The sequence below is a fragment of the Rana temporaria genome, chromosome 2 (genome assembly GCF_905171775.1).
Source record: "Rana temporaria chromosome 2, aRanTem1.1, whole genome shotgun sequence".
In the NCBI taxonomy this organism is placed as follows: Eukaryota; Metazoa; Chordata; class Amphibia; order Anura; family Ranidae; genus Rana; species Rana temporaria.
In genome coordinates, this window is record NC_053490.1 from 437611400 (window position 1) to 437625915 (window position 14516).

Sequence of the window (14516 nt, forward strand, 5' to 3'; positions counted from 1 at the left end):
CATGGGAAGTATCCCAAAGATGGGAATAGGGAGGTCCTTCGATCCATACCAGCCAGGGTCTTAGGGTTTTTGGACCTATCACCAACACCCCACACCTTAGTTAGGCTACCGCCGCTGAACAGCCGATGGACCTATCCCAAGTTAATGGCTGGCCCCAACGGGCAGACTTTTCTAAAGTCTGGATAAGTCACATTCCTCTCTGGGAATATCCCAACCTGGCAAGGTTTGGGAGAACCGGTAGAAGTAGAGGGCGTTTTACCGCCCGTACTACCCCATACAGGTCCTATGCAAGACCGCCCAGCCAGCAGTTCACTCCGGCTCCTCACCCATACGCCTTACCCATGGCTCAACCAGCACCCTTCTTCCCTCCCCGAGGACATCCCTGAAGAGGACGCGGAGGTCGTGGATTCCTAGACTAGGCCACTGACCAGCGTGTGCACTCCCACACTCAGTCCCACATACACTGGTGGGGGGCAGGCTAATGTATACTCCCACGTCTGGCCCACGATTCGGCAGACGTGCAGATCCACAATACGGTGATGGGCTTCCGGATAGAGTTCCTTCTCTTCCGACCCTGAATAGGTTATCCCATCCCATCCGTCCCTTACCAGGACATGGCACTGATAGACGACGAGCTCAGTGTACTCCTGTCCTGAGGGGCGGTACAGGAAATAGAAATGGACTCTGATTCGCAAAGCAATCAGACCTACGTTCCGCAAAAGTCAAGTATCCTGGCGTCAAGGCGCTTCTTTACGCCAAGGAATCAGATACACGGACGAGGTTCTGTGTACCCCGAAGCTATAGAGGAGTTGATGTGGCGGCTCCGCCACACCGTCGCATGGAACGGCAGAACGATTTTCAACTCTTAACACCGGGGTAATGATCCGCAGAGGAATCACTCCCCCATACCATTGCCTTAGTTCTCTTAGCGACATACTTGCTATCAGAATTTCCTCCCTCACACTTCCGACTGATGCATACTTATGCATGTACAACGTTCGATCTTCCGGGCATTTCTAACCCTTCAAGGTCCCTTCCATACTGACCTAGTCTCCTCGCCTCAATAGGCAGCTACCCCGCTTATAGCTGGAGGCCTGATCCGGAAACGTCAGCAGCCGATGCTTTCCGTCAATTCGGGGCGCGAGGGATGCACTACGCGTCCCCCGTTTCAATATGATCACCAGAACCCTTCTTCAAGTGATAAACCAGAGAGCGACGGTGGTGTGGTTCACCCTGTTGGCCATCGCAACCGTGGTTTTCCCCTTCTCCTTGGAATATCGATCGACTATCCCCGATTGATTCACCACTCTCCTCACCTTCTGTCCATCACATTCGGGGGTTGCCTCCTCCTGTTGATGGACGGCAACCTTCTTCTCCTAGCATGGTTGGTGTGATCAACGGCAAATTAATGCCGTTCATGCACCTGTTTCAGCAATAGTGAATTACCTAGCCGACCCTTATGAGGCTGGTAAACCCTATGGTTCGCTAAAGATTGTAGATCAGCCATTTCGGCTTATCACGGCCCAGTGGACAGTTTACCTGTGGGCAGACATCCTTTGGTATGTAGGTTTCACCGGGGAGTGAAGTTCATAAATCCTCCTCGTCCTAGATACCGGTCTGCGTAGGATGTCTCCCGTATTCTAGAATTCTTCTCCACTTGGGAGGACAATGACGTCCTCTCTTTGGAAAACTTCTCCATCGGACTCGCCGCCCCCTTATATCTGTTTCCCATCAAAGGGTTTCGGACGTGATGCCACTGGACGTCTCCCGGCGTCAGTTTTTCGCCAGACGGGGTTCACTTCTCTGTGGTTCGTAGACCAAAAAGCGAATTCAAACAGTGTTGTTATTCCCTTCTCTCCTGTTCATCCCTACATCTGTGTGGTACGAGGTTCGTAACAATATGAGTCACGGACTGCAGCACCGCAGTCGACTGCTTTTGACCAACCATGGATCTCCTATGTGAGACTTCACCTGCTGGTATCCTCTGCCACGTTAGCTAGGTGGCGGATAGCAACCATGGACATGGCTAGGATCGACATTTCTCTTTTGGAGCCCACCCCTAAGAGGTGCCAAGGCTCCAAGGTGGTCACGTCAGGAGGTTCACTCTCGGACCTTTTACTGGCGGCGGATGGGTCGTCAGAAACGACTGTTCGCCAAAACTATTCCGACCACTAGACCATGTCTCTACTTCTGTACTTTAATATTGTGTACTTGCAGGTCATGTATAATGTATAGGTTAGCTTTAAACTTGCAAGATACGAAGCCTCCTGTCTGAAATATAATTCGGGATTTTCCTAGCTAATATGACGGAAAATCTAGATTATATGATGACAGGAGGCGAGTATCTTCCCACCCTACCCACCCCTGTCACGATGTGTTCTCGTTTCAGGATATTGAGGAGTGGAATTTTCGCTCGCACAGCCGACCAGGAAGGTTTCGGATCGCGGAATGGTGGACTGTTGAACCACACACCCTGCAAGTCGGAGGCTGGTACGCCCCGGCAGTTCGTTTTCACTAACCCCGTCGGGATTGCTGTTCCGTTTCGATCCATGGGTTTAGTTCACCGCAGATGGAGGCTCATACTACGTTCCAGATCCGGAGTCGGGATGCCGTTGACTGAATCCGTTGGTCCATGTTCCTGAAGACAACTGACCGGTCGGCTCTGAATGGTTTTTGGTTTTCCTATAGTCCCCGTTGGGATGAAGTTGGTACGGATGAAGTTGGTCCGTGTTGGCCTTGTCCTTTCGTTTCCTCCAGATTCAGATGTTGTGTTCCGGTCGTAAGGTTCCCGGCAGTCGCGGAGATGTCTAATTGGACTTTTGGTTCCTGTTTACACTAATTCGCATGAAGAAAGAGGAATAGGTTACCTCAGACAGTCCCTTATATAGACTACGGTCTGGGAGGGGCTACGCTGGCCCAGGGACTGCTGGGAAGGGTAGTTCTTTGAATTTTTTCTTTTAAGTTACAATAAATGTTTACTGTATTTCTGCTATGGGCATTATTAAAGAAAGATAATGCAAGATACTCGCCTCCTGTCATCATATAATCTAGATTTTCCGTCATATTAGCTAGGAAAATCCCGAATTACCAAGGCCTAACAAAGAATGTGCAAGTGAGAAACGGCATGAATCATTTTATATGCAGTAAGCAAAACTACGATTATTTACATGGCTCTGGTGGTAGGAATGATGTGGGGATGACCTGTTTGCGTGTTGGATAGAAGGAATAGGCTTGCATACTGCTAAATTACGTGTGTGTGTGTGTGTGTGTGTGTGTGTGCGCGCGCCAGATTCACTCCCATCGTCCTTGGCAGCATCAATTCCTAAACAGTTTTATCAGAAATGTGGCCCCTGCTTCTGAACTATTTTTGTTCAAGGAATTCCATCAACTCTGGTCCTGTCTAATATCATCAAATCTTGGAGCTGTAAATTTATATTTCACATGCATTCATAGGCCCACCGTGGGTTATGCGAAAGATGGAGCAGTGCATACCCCATTGCTTTTATTTATCCTGGGAAATCCAGCAGAAGATATCTCTTGAGTACCCAGACAGCTTTCTTATCAGTAAAGTCTGCATCAGGGAAGGGAATTGCATACCTTGTTCTCTTGTCATAACATGCTTGTTATAAGCTTGTCAGTGGATGGAGTTTGCAGTTGTCCGAAAAAAAAAAAAAAAAAAAGTAACCATGTCTCAATTATAGGCTTTTTCTGTGACAGGCTCACTTTACTGAGATATCAGTTCAGGTTGTGGAAGGTGTTCACAGTGAAGTATGAGATGGGGTACAAAGGCTGGCTAAAGTATAAAGCCAGCAAGAGACCAATTCTATCCTAGTTTCATCTCTGATTGGCCGAACTGTGCTTTACTCAAGATCTACAGCCCTGCAATTTTAAATTGTAAGATAAAGGGCCAGCAATCCACTTTGTAATGGAGATTGACTTGTACAGGTCAGTAAGATAATTTTTTTATTTATATTTTCCACATACAGAGCTCACAATCATTTTATCGGTCTTAAATAGATCAAGGACAAAATCAGTCTAGAATTAAGAGAAGTATAAAGTGTTCTTTTCTATTCAGTACACAGTGGGGAGGATTTTTTATTTTATTTTTTGATGCCGTGAAGAACAGCCTTTATAAATGGTACTACTTATGTCAAAGTCAAGCCGAGGGGATTGGGTTTGCAAGGAGTGGGGGACGGAGTATGTGTATGCACACAGTGCAAGCACCTGTCTTTTTTAATTTCTCTCCACAGGCAGGAAGAAGAGGAGTTACTAGAAAAATTGTGTTGTGATCTAAGTGTTGGGAAAGAACCTCGTGCTGCGCTATTCTACAAGGAAGAGGGAAATAAGAGGTTTGGAAGAAAACAGTACACAGCTGCAGCGGTTTTATATTCAAAGGTACAAGCTACAGAAACTGAGAAAGTTTGAAATGTTTCTTTACTAATAAGCTGTTCACCCCCAGACTGCATTGTGCTTTGAGGGTTTGTAGTATGCAATAGCCCGCGTAGCTTTGCATAGAAACCAATCGGCTTTGTGTATGTTTTATATATATATATATATATATATATATATATATATATATATATATATATATATATATATATATATATATATATAAAAAAAAAAAAACATTTTTGTCAAAGCTTAATTGAACAAGCTGTAGTTACCTTAGAAGCTGGCTACCATACACAGCTGCACCACATTTGTCACTTACCAGTTTTAGTAAATCAACCCCATAGTTTGAAAGAGCCCTAACTCAAGAAGTCAACCAAGGTGTATTACGCAGTATGAAATTCCTTTTCTGGGTACATCTTCTGCTGGAATATATGGTTGACTAATTATAACCAAAAGACAAAAATGCAGATTTTTGGTATTTACGAAGATATGCGAACAATTGTATGGGTGGGGGCTGGACCAAAAAGGCTGTTCGTTCGGGAGCTGAGGTGATTGAATGTCTGGTACGGGGCAGGGCGCACAGATGTCATCCCCAGATCACAGGTTGCCATCTCCATGGTGTAACCAAGTGGTTGGTGAGAGTAGTGAGTGAATGTCTGTAGTGGGTATATAAATCCATTAGAATGGAGCAACAAGTGTGAAGAAGAAAAGGAAAGGGGTGCTGTTGGTGAAACCAGAGGGTGTATAGATGTGATGGTGTAGTGAAATAATACACCAAGGGAGAATGAAGGTGATGAGAAAGTAAAGCTTAGAGGGTGTGATTAGAAGAATCTTAATTACCAAATGTAGTAGATAATAGGTAAGAGACTGGAAGCCTTGTGAGGGAATTCCATGATCACCGAGGTAATGGAAATAAGAGTAAAGAGTGCAACCTGGGATCATGGAATATTTACCTTGTATGAAAGTACTGGGAAGCAAGTGCTTCTCAGAGCTCCAGCATCCATTTGTGTATGGCAAAAAGCTCTGTGTGTTGGGAGGCACCCTATGTGCGTCCCGCACGTCCACCAGACTAACACCAGCGTCACGCTAACCTGACAATGCGTAGGGTGGGGCTCCAGACTGGGCCGCGATAAACCCGCCCAGAACTGATGCCAACCAGCCCTGCTGAGTCATTTGGAATGGAAAAATCTCACTCCCATAATGACTCCCTCCAGTGATGTCAAGAAAAGGAGCAGTGCATGGCAATGAGAGCACCCGCCCAATCTCCCATGCTCTCCCGCCCCATAGGGCAGACGCGAGGGGGAAGGGGAGGACACACAGCGCATTGCAGCTCCCGAGTTCTGACAGTTAAAGGCCCAGATATCCACATTGAATCCCAACGTTCATTTGTGTGTTGAGCTACCGGATTGCAGCATATAATGTTGCAATAATCCGTGTGTATGGGCCAACCTAGTGCATTATATTACAAAAAAAAACCTGCATAAAGGCATCTAGAACTGCGTATACATACCTGCAGCAGCCTCCAAGCCCCATTGTTGCACCCAAATACTGAACTGTTCTGACTGAACGTGTGGACACTTTTGGGTAGTGTCGAAGCCTGCCGGCTCCTACACATTCTTATTGGCCCATCACTATGATGGGCTACCTTACTGGTCATTCGTAATATGTGAAAGGCTGGAAAGGGGTGCACAAGCTTTTACAGGGCCTAGGCTTGGCTTGGTCTTTGGGCATGGTAGGTTAGCTTGAATGTTGATGCAGGTATGCGCACCTAGGTGCCTACACTTTATACCTACAGGTTTGCTTTAACAACACCTTTACCTCAATAACATTGATGCTGATTAGCGAAGAGTATTTTAGTTTGTATTCAATAAATGTGCAGGAAAATGGATGTTTATCACACAGTTATAGTGTTTAGTAGTCCACTTAAAAAATACCGCTGTTTCTCCCTCTACAGAGAAAAGAGAGATTCAGATCTTGGTATTCCATATTTATACACAAAACACAATGGATTTCAAAGACATAAATGATGGGCAAAGAAGTCCATCATAAAGTGAGAAGTTTAAGCACCAGGAATTAAAGGAGTTGTAAAGGCAACAGGTTTTTTATCTTGATGCATTCTATGCATTAAGATAAAAAAACCTTCTGTGTATAACGGCCTCCCCATTGCTGCCATTAATGCCCTTTTAGGCGCTGTATTTAGAGACCACATGGCCCTTTACAGTATCAGTCACATGATGAAGAATGGAGTGCTTCAGAATTCTGTCATTACAGGGTAATGCCAATGTTTTTGTATATCGAAGATGTATTCTACAATATACAAAAATATTAAGATGCTTCTGAAGCACACTTGGCCTTTATGGATGACTTCTAATTAATTTTACCTTTTGTAAAAAATAAAGATCAGATGTTGTCTGACAATATTTATTGGCCTGCTGGGTCTGCAGGGTAATTGATGTTCAAAATCATTCTAGCTTGGGGGCAAAGTTGCATTTTTGATTTGTGCCAAAATATTTTGCATTAAAAGGTGTTTTTGGTAAGCAAGTTTCCCAGCATCTTTGCTAACTGTGTGTGTGTGTGTGTGCCCTGCAGGCTATCTCCCATGGCATCCCTGGCACTGAGGAAATTGCAGTATGCTTTGCCAATCGATCAGCAGTTCTCTTTTACCTTGGCCATTACGCAGTGAGTATTGTTTACTTCTTTGCTGTCAGTCTGGAGGTTTGTTCTGAGCTAGATTTCGATGTAAATCATAATTTCTGCGAACCCCATGCTGTAGATCTCAGTTTTTCTTAGCCCTGTCATTTTTCTTATTTGCTTTTTCACACATGCTGTTGTACACCGTGATGTCTCCCTCATTCATCTGTCATTTCTCCAGCCGAGCCTTTCAGCACTCTAACTATTTTTTAATTATGAAGACTTTTAGAAGTATATAAATAGCTTGTTCGCAAACTGCAGGTAGCATGGTAATTGAATTCTTTTTCCAATGAACTTTTCTACTTAAAGGTGCCGTTCCTGTGACAAAGTAGACGGCTTAATTGTGGGCAGCTTACTGTTCTGCTTCCCAAATGCATTAGCTTACTATATCTGATCTAGAACAGCTGGATGTAATTTTGTGCAAATTGACTTTATGGATCCTTATAATTCTCCAATTGCTACGTCCCTCGGGTTAGAGAAAGATTGCAATAAAAATATTGTTTGCTCTGCATGAAAAGTATTTTAGAACTTTTCAGTTATGAGGTGAAGGAATGTACTTTTTATAGAGTTTAATGCACACATCCATATGCCTATTGCTGTTCTTGCAACCATGTTTAAGTATACAGTAAGTCTGGGCATAAAAAAACATATGGGCAATACATACACATTTTCCCCATCGTTAAAAGTGCTGCAAATAGAGAATTTATTTTTCTGCCAGAAATTCAGTGAGCTCATATCTTGTAGTAAGCTGACAACGCTGCCTCTGCTGCATTGAAACTTCAAGCAGTTCTGTCAGCCCTGTCTGAGTTTTCCCCTTCTGGACTACAAAATTGCCCTCCTTTCATCTGTATTGCATAAAAAGGAGCTGTTCTGTAGTCCATGTTTGGGAGAACCTTGGCAGGGGTGACGCCGTTTAAACAGATTTAGGAGTCAACTGCATTTCTGGCATATGTACAGGTGTTCTTTTTTTTATTAATAATTTGGCAGCATTTTCAATTAAACTGTTCTAATAGGAGTGACTCAAGTCGCTCCAACTTAGAAAAAGGTTCCTGTACGACTTTGGGACGACTTGAGTTGGGTTGCATTGACTTCAATACAGAAGTAATTTTGCAAGTCTCCTCTGAAGTCATGTGCAGATCGCTTTGCTGAGTCGCCCGGCAAGTCGTGCTGCCCCTGTGTGAACCGGCTCATAAAGTACAGCAGTACAGTAAAACCTTGGTTAGAGTTGCTTGGTTTGAGAGCGTTTTGCAAGACAAGCACATTTTTTTTTTTTTAAATACATTTTAACTTGATGTACAAGCGATATCTTGATATAAGAGTAGTTTCATGTCACAACGGAGTATAAAATAGAAGAGAGGCGCCTCTAAGTGTAGCAATATTGTTACATTTTAATGAATGTACAACATTTAGAAACTTGCGTGGTTGATGATTAAACACACACATCTAAGTATGCAGGCATCTGGGGTAAAGCTGTCCACGTAGATCATTCTCCTCACCGCCATTGATGACGTCCCTTTTCCACGAGCGGTTCAAGCCTCGCTTTTTAGATCGCTCTACTGGAGGGTAGTCTTCCTAGTCATGATTGCAGACTGACAGCGGTGAGAGGATGGTCTATGTGTATTGGTTTACCCAGGATGCCTGCAAACTTGGATGTGCCTCTTCTTCTTTTTTTTTTTTTTTTTTTTTTCCTACAATTGGTTTATTGAAAAATAAGTCTCAATACAGTTTAAACGAACATAGGCAAGAAGTACATATATATATATATATATATATATATATATATATATATATATATATATATATATATATATATATATATATATATATATATATATATATATATAAAAAAGCAGTGAACATCTGTGAAAAATATGCATAGCAGTTATTTAAGAGGTAGAAAAATAAATCATGGGTTGTATAGAAGAATCGTTGATAACATAATACAGTGATGCAAGAACCTAGTGAATTTGTTTAATGGCAGAAAAAAAAAGGAGATAACAGTATCCCATCTTAGTTCAATGAACCATCAAAGATAGGTCCCAAGGCTTCCATTTTTGATCGTATATGTTCATAGTATCAAATAAGGTGTGATGAATGCGTACCTCACCCCTGACAGAATTAATTCATTCTACCTTGCAACCTCTCCCCTATGTTTTAGAGGTTGCCCAGTACAGGGTTCCCTCCATACACACCTTCTGGGATTGTACACACCTCAAAAATACATGGCAACAAGTCAATATCAAAATAGAACAGATAACAGGCAGAAGAATAGAACTGACACCTAAAATGTGTCTCCTTTTTTTTTATCCTATCCCTGACATTCCTATAGCCCACATTAGGCTAATCCACATGTTGCTCACATCAATATACTGGGCTATAGCTCTCAACTGGCGTTCCTCTACTGTGCCATGGTCCCAAATTATGGATCGTATGTTGGCCATCAAACTGGATGTGCCTCTTTTTTAATCAACTATGTGAGTTTCTAAATGTTGTACCTTCATTAAATGTAACCATATTGCTACACTTGGAGCCGCCTCTCTTCTCTTTTTTTTATACTCTGTAGTTCCTGCTAGATTTTGCTTCTAATCTCCTTGTGGAGGCTTCCATTTTTGGATGGACATTTTATGGTTCCACAACCTATCACATTGCTATAATCTTGTTATATGAACTATAAACTGAAAGACCTATGAATAAATGGTTGTGGAACGAATCATTTGATTTTTCGATTTATTTCTTATGGGAAAATTCACTTTGATATGCAAGTGCTTTGGATTACAAGCATGCTACCGGAACAAATTATGCTCCAATTATCCAAGGTTTTAATGTAATGTTAGATGTGCGGGCTGTCATTGCAAACTTCTTAAAAATTCTGGTTGATAAGAAGCAGTAGCTGTAATCTGCCATGTGTGGAACAGCATAGACCATAAGGTTAGTACTGCCCAAGCCCTAAAATATGATTCCTGAGTTGTATTTTAATCCACCCTTTTTATAAATCCATGGGCCTACATTCTGAGTCAAGTTAAAAATGCTGGTCTGAATGAAGGCTTGGCAAAAATGCCACTGCCTTCTGGGAGAAAGGAAAATGAAGACATTGCTGGGAGTGTAAAGTGATCTTTCAGATGTAAAAAGTACATGCTAGTGTTGCACATTGTTTAGCATACAGTATATGTACCCTAAGCTGAATTCTACCATATGCATATTCCATACCTTGCTGATTCTTGTGGAAGCAGAGGATCACTACACTAAATTATAATTTAGTTATCGTTGCTATCTTCCGGGTTTCATGCTGAACAGCTGCCCTGCTGCATAGTGAGCATAGGGGATCACTTGAAAAAATATATATAGTTGCGCTAATATCAAAGGAAACCTTTGCGAAAAAGGTGACCATAAATGTGAGATTCATATGAATAAACGTGAATCATGAATTAAGTTAAAATACCTGTTTGGATAAACAATACACAAATGTAAATTAACAAATCATGAAATGGGCCATAATGTAGACCTATATGCAAAAAAACAAATAATCATACATTGTAGTGAACAAAACATGAACTATGAGCCCTGCATTGGGCTAAACCTAATTCACACAGTGACTTGACAAGGAAAAGAGTCCATATGATTCAATATAAGGAAACGCCCAGTGATAATCAAGTTGACAGCTGCTCTATCTTCTCAAGATCTGCAACATTAAGTGAATGCCACCACCCTAGTGTAAGTGAGGCTGCTTACCAGAGCCAAAGGTCCCTTGTAGTATAGGACCAAAACCAGCATAAGTGTTAAACCCAGCAGACACGACTGAACATTGCATCCATAGCGATGATACGATGTGATGATACGACAAGCTCCTCATACGACAGACTCCAAAACCAGCATAGGTGTTACAACCAGCAGATACAACAGAGCATTGCATCCATATCGATGATGCGATGTGGTGATACGACAAACTCCTCAGCATAAACGTCAATTGGTAACAGAAAGAAAACAGGCGTCACTTAGAAAAGACTGTAAACTTTTAATGTATAAACAGCATCAAGTTACTCACATAGAAGTTACTGTATTTAGGCATAACGATGGGGTCCCTTGGCACAGTCAGTCTCTTGTCCCTGTTGGTGAAGTCCACTTGTAGCAGCTGCTGTGTGTTGCAAAGATGAATGCAGGTGCTTGTTTTCCCAAACAGGCAGTTTCCAGGTAAACTGTGCAGCAGCTAGATAGAGGGCTGAAGCGCACACTGGGACACAACGGCGTGCAGAGAGGGGGGATGACGTCACAGGACCCAGAATGCTGCATTGCATTCTGAGTCCTGTGACGTCATCCCCCTCTCTGCACGCCGTTGTGTCCCAGTGTGCGCTTCAGCCCTCTATCTAGCTGCTGCACAGTTTACCTGGAAACTGCCTGTTTGGGAAAACAAGCACCTGCATTCATCTTTGCAACACACAGCAGCTGCTACAAGTGGACTTCACCAACACGGCCAAGAGACTGACTGTCCTATGGACCCCATCTTTATGCCTAAATACAGTAACTTCTATGTGAGCAACTTGATGCGTTTATACATTAAAAGTTTACAGTCTTTTCTAAGTGGCGCCTGTTGTTGTTTTCTTTCTGTTACATGTTTGGAGTTTGGCTTCAGCTCCCTGCACAAGGCTGCCCAGATCCTACAGACTGTCATCTCACTTCAGAGCCTGGTGCTCAAAGGACTTTTTACTTGACATGTGTTATATCTTCTAACTGCAGCGTGCGCCATTACTGTGTATTTTAATGGTATGGTATCATGCAAAAAAAAGCAGATGCCTCGATAGTGTAAAACCAATGACTTTTATTAAAATATAAAACAAACAGTAAAAAACTCACATTTCGTATGTGTAAGAACAGCCTTAAACCTGCAGCACCGGCCGGACGCAAACAGGAAAACCCGTCTGTGTGGGAAACCGAGCAGATGAGGGTGATAACGACAGCAAGGGGATCACTTGCCTGGCACAGGTGCCATTTACAGAATGCCCTAAATTTTTCACAATGAATCCAAAGCTTTTTCTGATTGGATGAGGTAGAGAAATGAGGCAGCAATATCATGATATTCCTCTCCACCTTCCATTCAGAGATGACCTTTTATTCGGTGAGAAATATTCAAAGGCATTCTCTGAATGGTACAATGCTGAATGAGTGACCCACTGTGTTCACTATACAGCAGCGCAGCCACACAGGACCCAGAAGATGGCGAAGTGACACTGTTGTAGCGCCAGCTACTACAGTGATTCTCTGCTTCCACAGGGATCAGCCAGGTATGTTGTATGCAAACTCACATTGGTCCAAACTGGATCATTGTAACTCTGCAAAAATGTTTTATACTTGGAATTCAGCTTCATCATGAAACTACAGTCCAGATGCCAAAAAAAGGGGAAGCTGTGTAAAATCTACATAAAAACAGAATGTAAGGATTTTATAAACCCATATTTTATTCTATTTTGCTTGCACCTGACACCTGTGTGTTCTTTACAAAGTGAAGCTTTACCACATTAATAAGGAAAGACTGTGGACTCTGCAAGTGCATTTGCACTCAATTTGCCTTTATTAAAGCCACCCCTCTGACTCTCTAAGATGCTACAGTATTTGTATACCCAATCATGTTACTGACCTGTTGCCAATTTACCTAATTATTTGCAAAATGTTCTTCCAGGTATTCTTTGTTGGTGCCACTTACTTTGCCTGCCCTGTTCCAACTTGTTTGAGATTTGTTTCTGCCATCAATTTTAAAATTACCTTGAATTTTTTTTTTACTTTAAAATGGTACATCTAAGTTTAAACATTTTGATATGTTTTTTTTTATTTTCTATTGCTAATAAAAATATGTGTTTTTGAGATTTGCAAATCACTGCGTTCTGTTTTTATGTAGTTTTTTTACACAACATCCTAACTTCTTTGGAATAGGGGTTGTATTTGGGTGCATTGTTTCATTTAAGTAACACTACATGGTATATAAATATTTTGGTCGTTTTAAAACAAATGATGAAAAAAAATAAAATAAAATATTACAATTCAATTATAGGAATGCATGGTGTTACAAAATAAATGTTACAAAACTATCACGTTATCCTTCAAGGTTAATCCTAAAACACAATTCCAGGCATTAAATTAAATCAGTTAATGACCTGCTAATGTTATTCGAGAGAAACTTTGCAACTGTACTGAAGTCCACTTGGTTTACCTGAATCTAAGGTACTATATGCATTGTAGTCAGATTCCTTAGCGCTCCCCACATGTAGAATGGACAGGTCAGACGTCTATGCTGTTCCAAAGCTTTGTCTATAAATATTATGCTTGTAAATATATCCCTTTAAAGGTACATTTATTTTTGTTTTATTTTGCTATAATAGAGGTTATACTTCCCTCTACTGTGCAATGCCATTGCACAGAGCAGTTCCAATACTACTCTTTGGCAGTCCCTTGTTGGTGCTGTGTACTCCTTTCTCCAGGTGCCCTTTTTAGTAAGCCGTGTGCTGTGGGGACACACATTTGCATGTGCTCCCAAATTGGGCTGTCTGCATCCATTGAGGGACAGAGGAAGTCATTAATTGTCAGGTTATACTCATCTACAGAAGGATTGGACACTGGCAGACAGAAATGACCCCGGCGTGCCCTATCTCGAAAGGCTTGCACCGTGTGTATGCTGATTAGGCTGAGCATCAGGAAATACCATTGCGCTGCTGGCTGCATTGTGTTGAGAGACTGAGCACTGACATCCACTGGATGGAGTGTCTCACTCCACGCTTTCTTTCCTGCTATTCAGCATCGAAGGAAGCATTGCCCTGCTGCTGCTCCTGCTTTGCACAGACCCATGTGGAAATCTGATCACCTGGCGGTTCCTATTGGTCACCTGTGTTTTTCCGACCCTCAACAGGTACTGGCTGAGTAAGTTCTTGTGTGTACCAGATGTCTTGCCTGGTACCCTGAGCTTGGTTGCATCACCCCATGCGGTTGCAACTTGTTTTTATCAATGCCCAGAGGAGACGGTCTAAATGCCCCCAGCTCACCTTCTCTAATGGTTCCAGGGATGTTTGTTATGTACCCTTTCGAGAATACAAACACCTGCAATATGGAATCCTGTTACCCTATGGTTATAGGATCTACCCTGTCATTGAAAAACTCATTCGCTATGCCAGGTGGCACCAAGTTTCCTACCTTTTAATCAATCCAGGCCTGTTCTACAGTCAGCAGTACCTCCTAGTTGTGTGTCTTTTAGAGCTCTCACGGCTTCAAAGAGGAATTTTTATTTTTTGGATTGGAAACATTCCAATGGGTCCTGGACACCGCCTGAGCGTCCACTAGATTTGGTTTCATTTGGAAGGGATTTTGTTAAACCAGTGGTCCCTACCCACTGTGGATGTGTCAGCGACCCACCTTAACAGGAAAACCACTAGGTCAGTAGAGGACGTCCTCAC

The 14516-nt window shown here is 42.4% G+C and overlaps 1 protein-coding gene across 1 annotated transcript in view; it reads left to right on the plus strand.

The window, feature by feature from the left end:
- Positions 1-14516, plus strand: part of SMYD4 (SET and MYND domain containing 4) — a 53008-nt gene that overhangs the window by 14655 nt on the left and 23837 nt on the right. Inside the window, exons 3-4 of the mRNA XM_040338371.1 lie at positions 4251-4395; positions 6982-7071. Coding sequence (XP_040194305.1) covers positions 4251-4395; positions 6982-7071 — 235 coding nt within the window. The remainder of the gene's footprint in view (positions 1-4250; positions 4396-6981; positions 7072-14516) is intronic.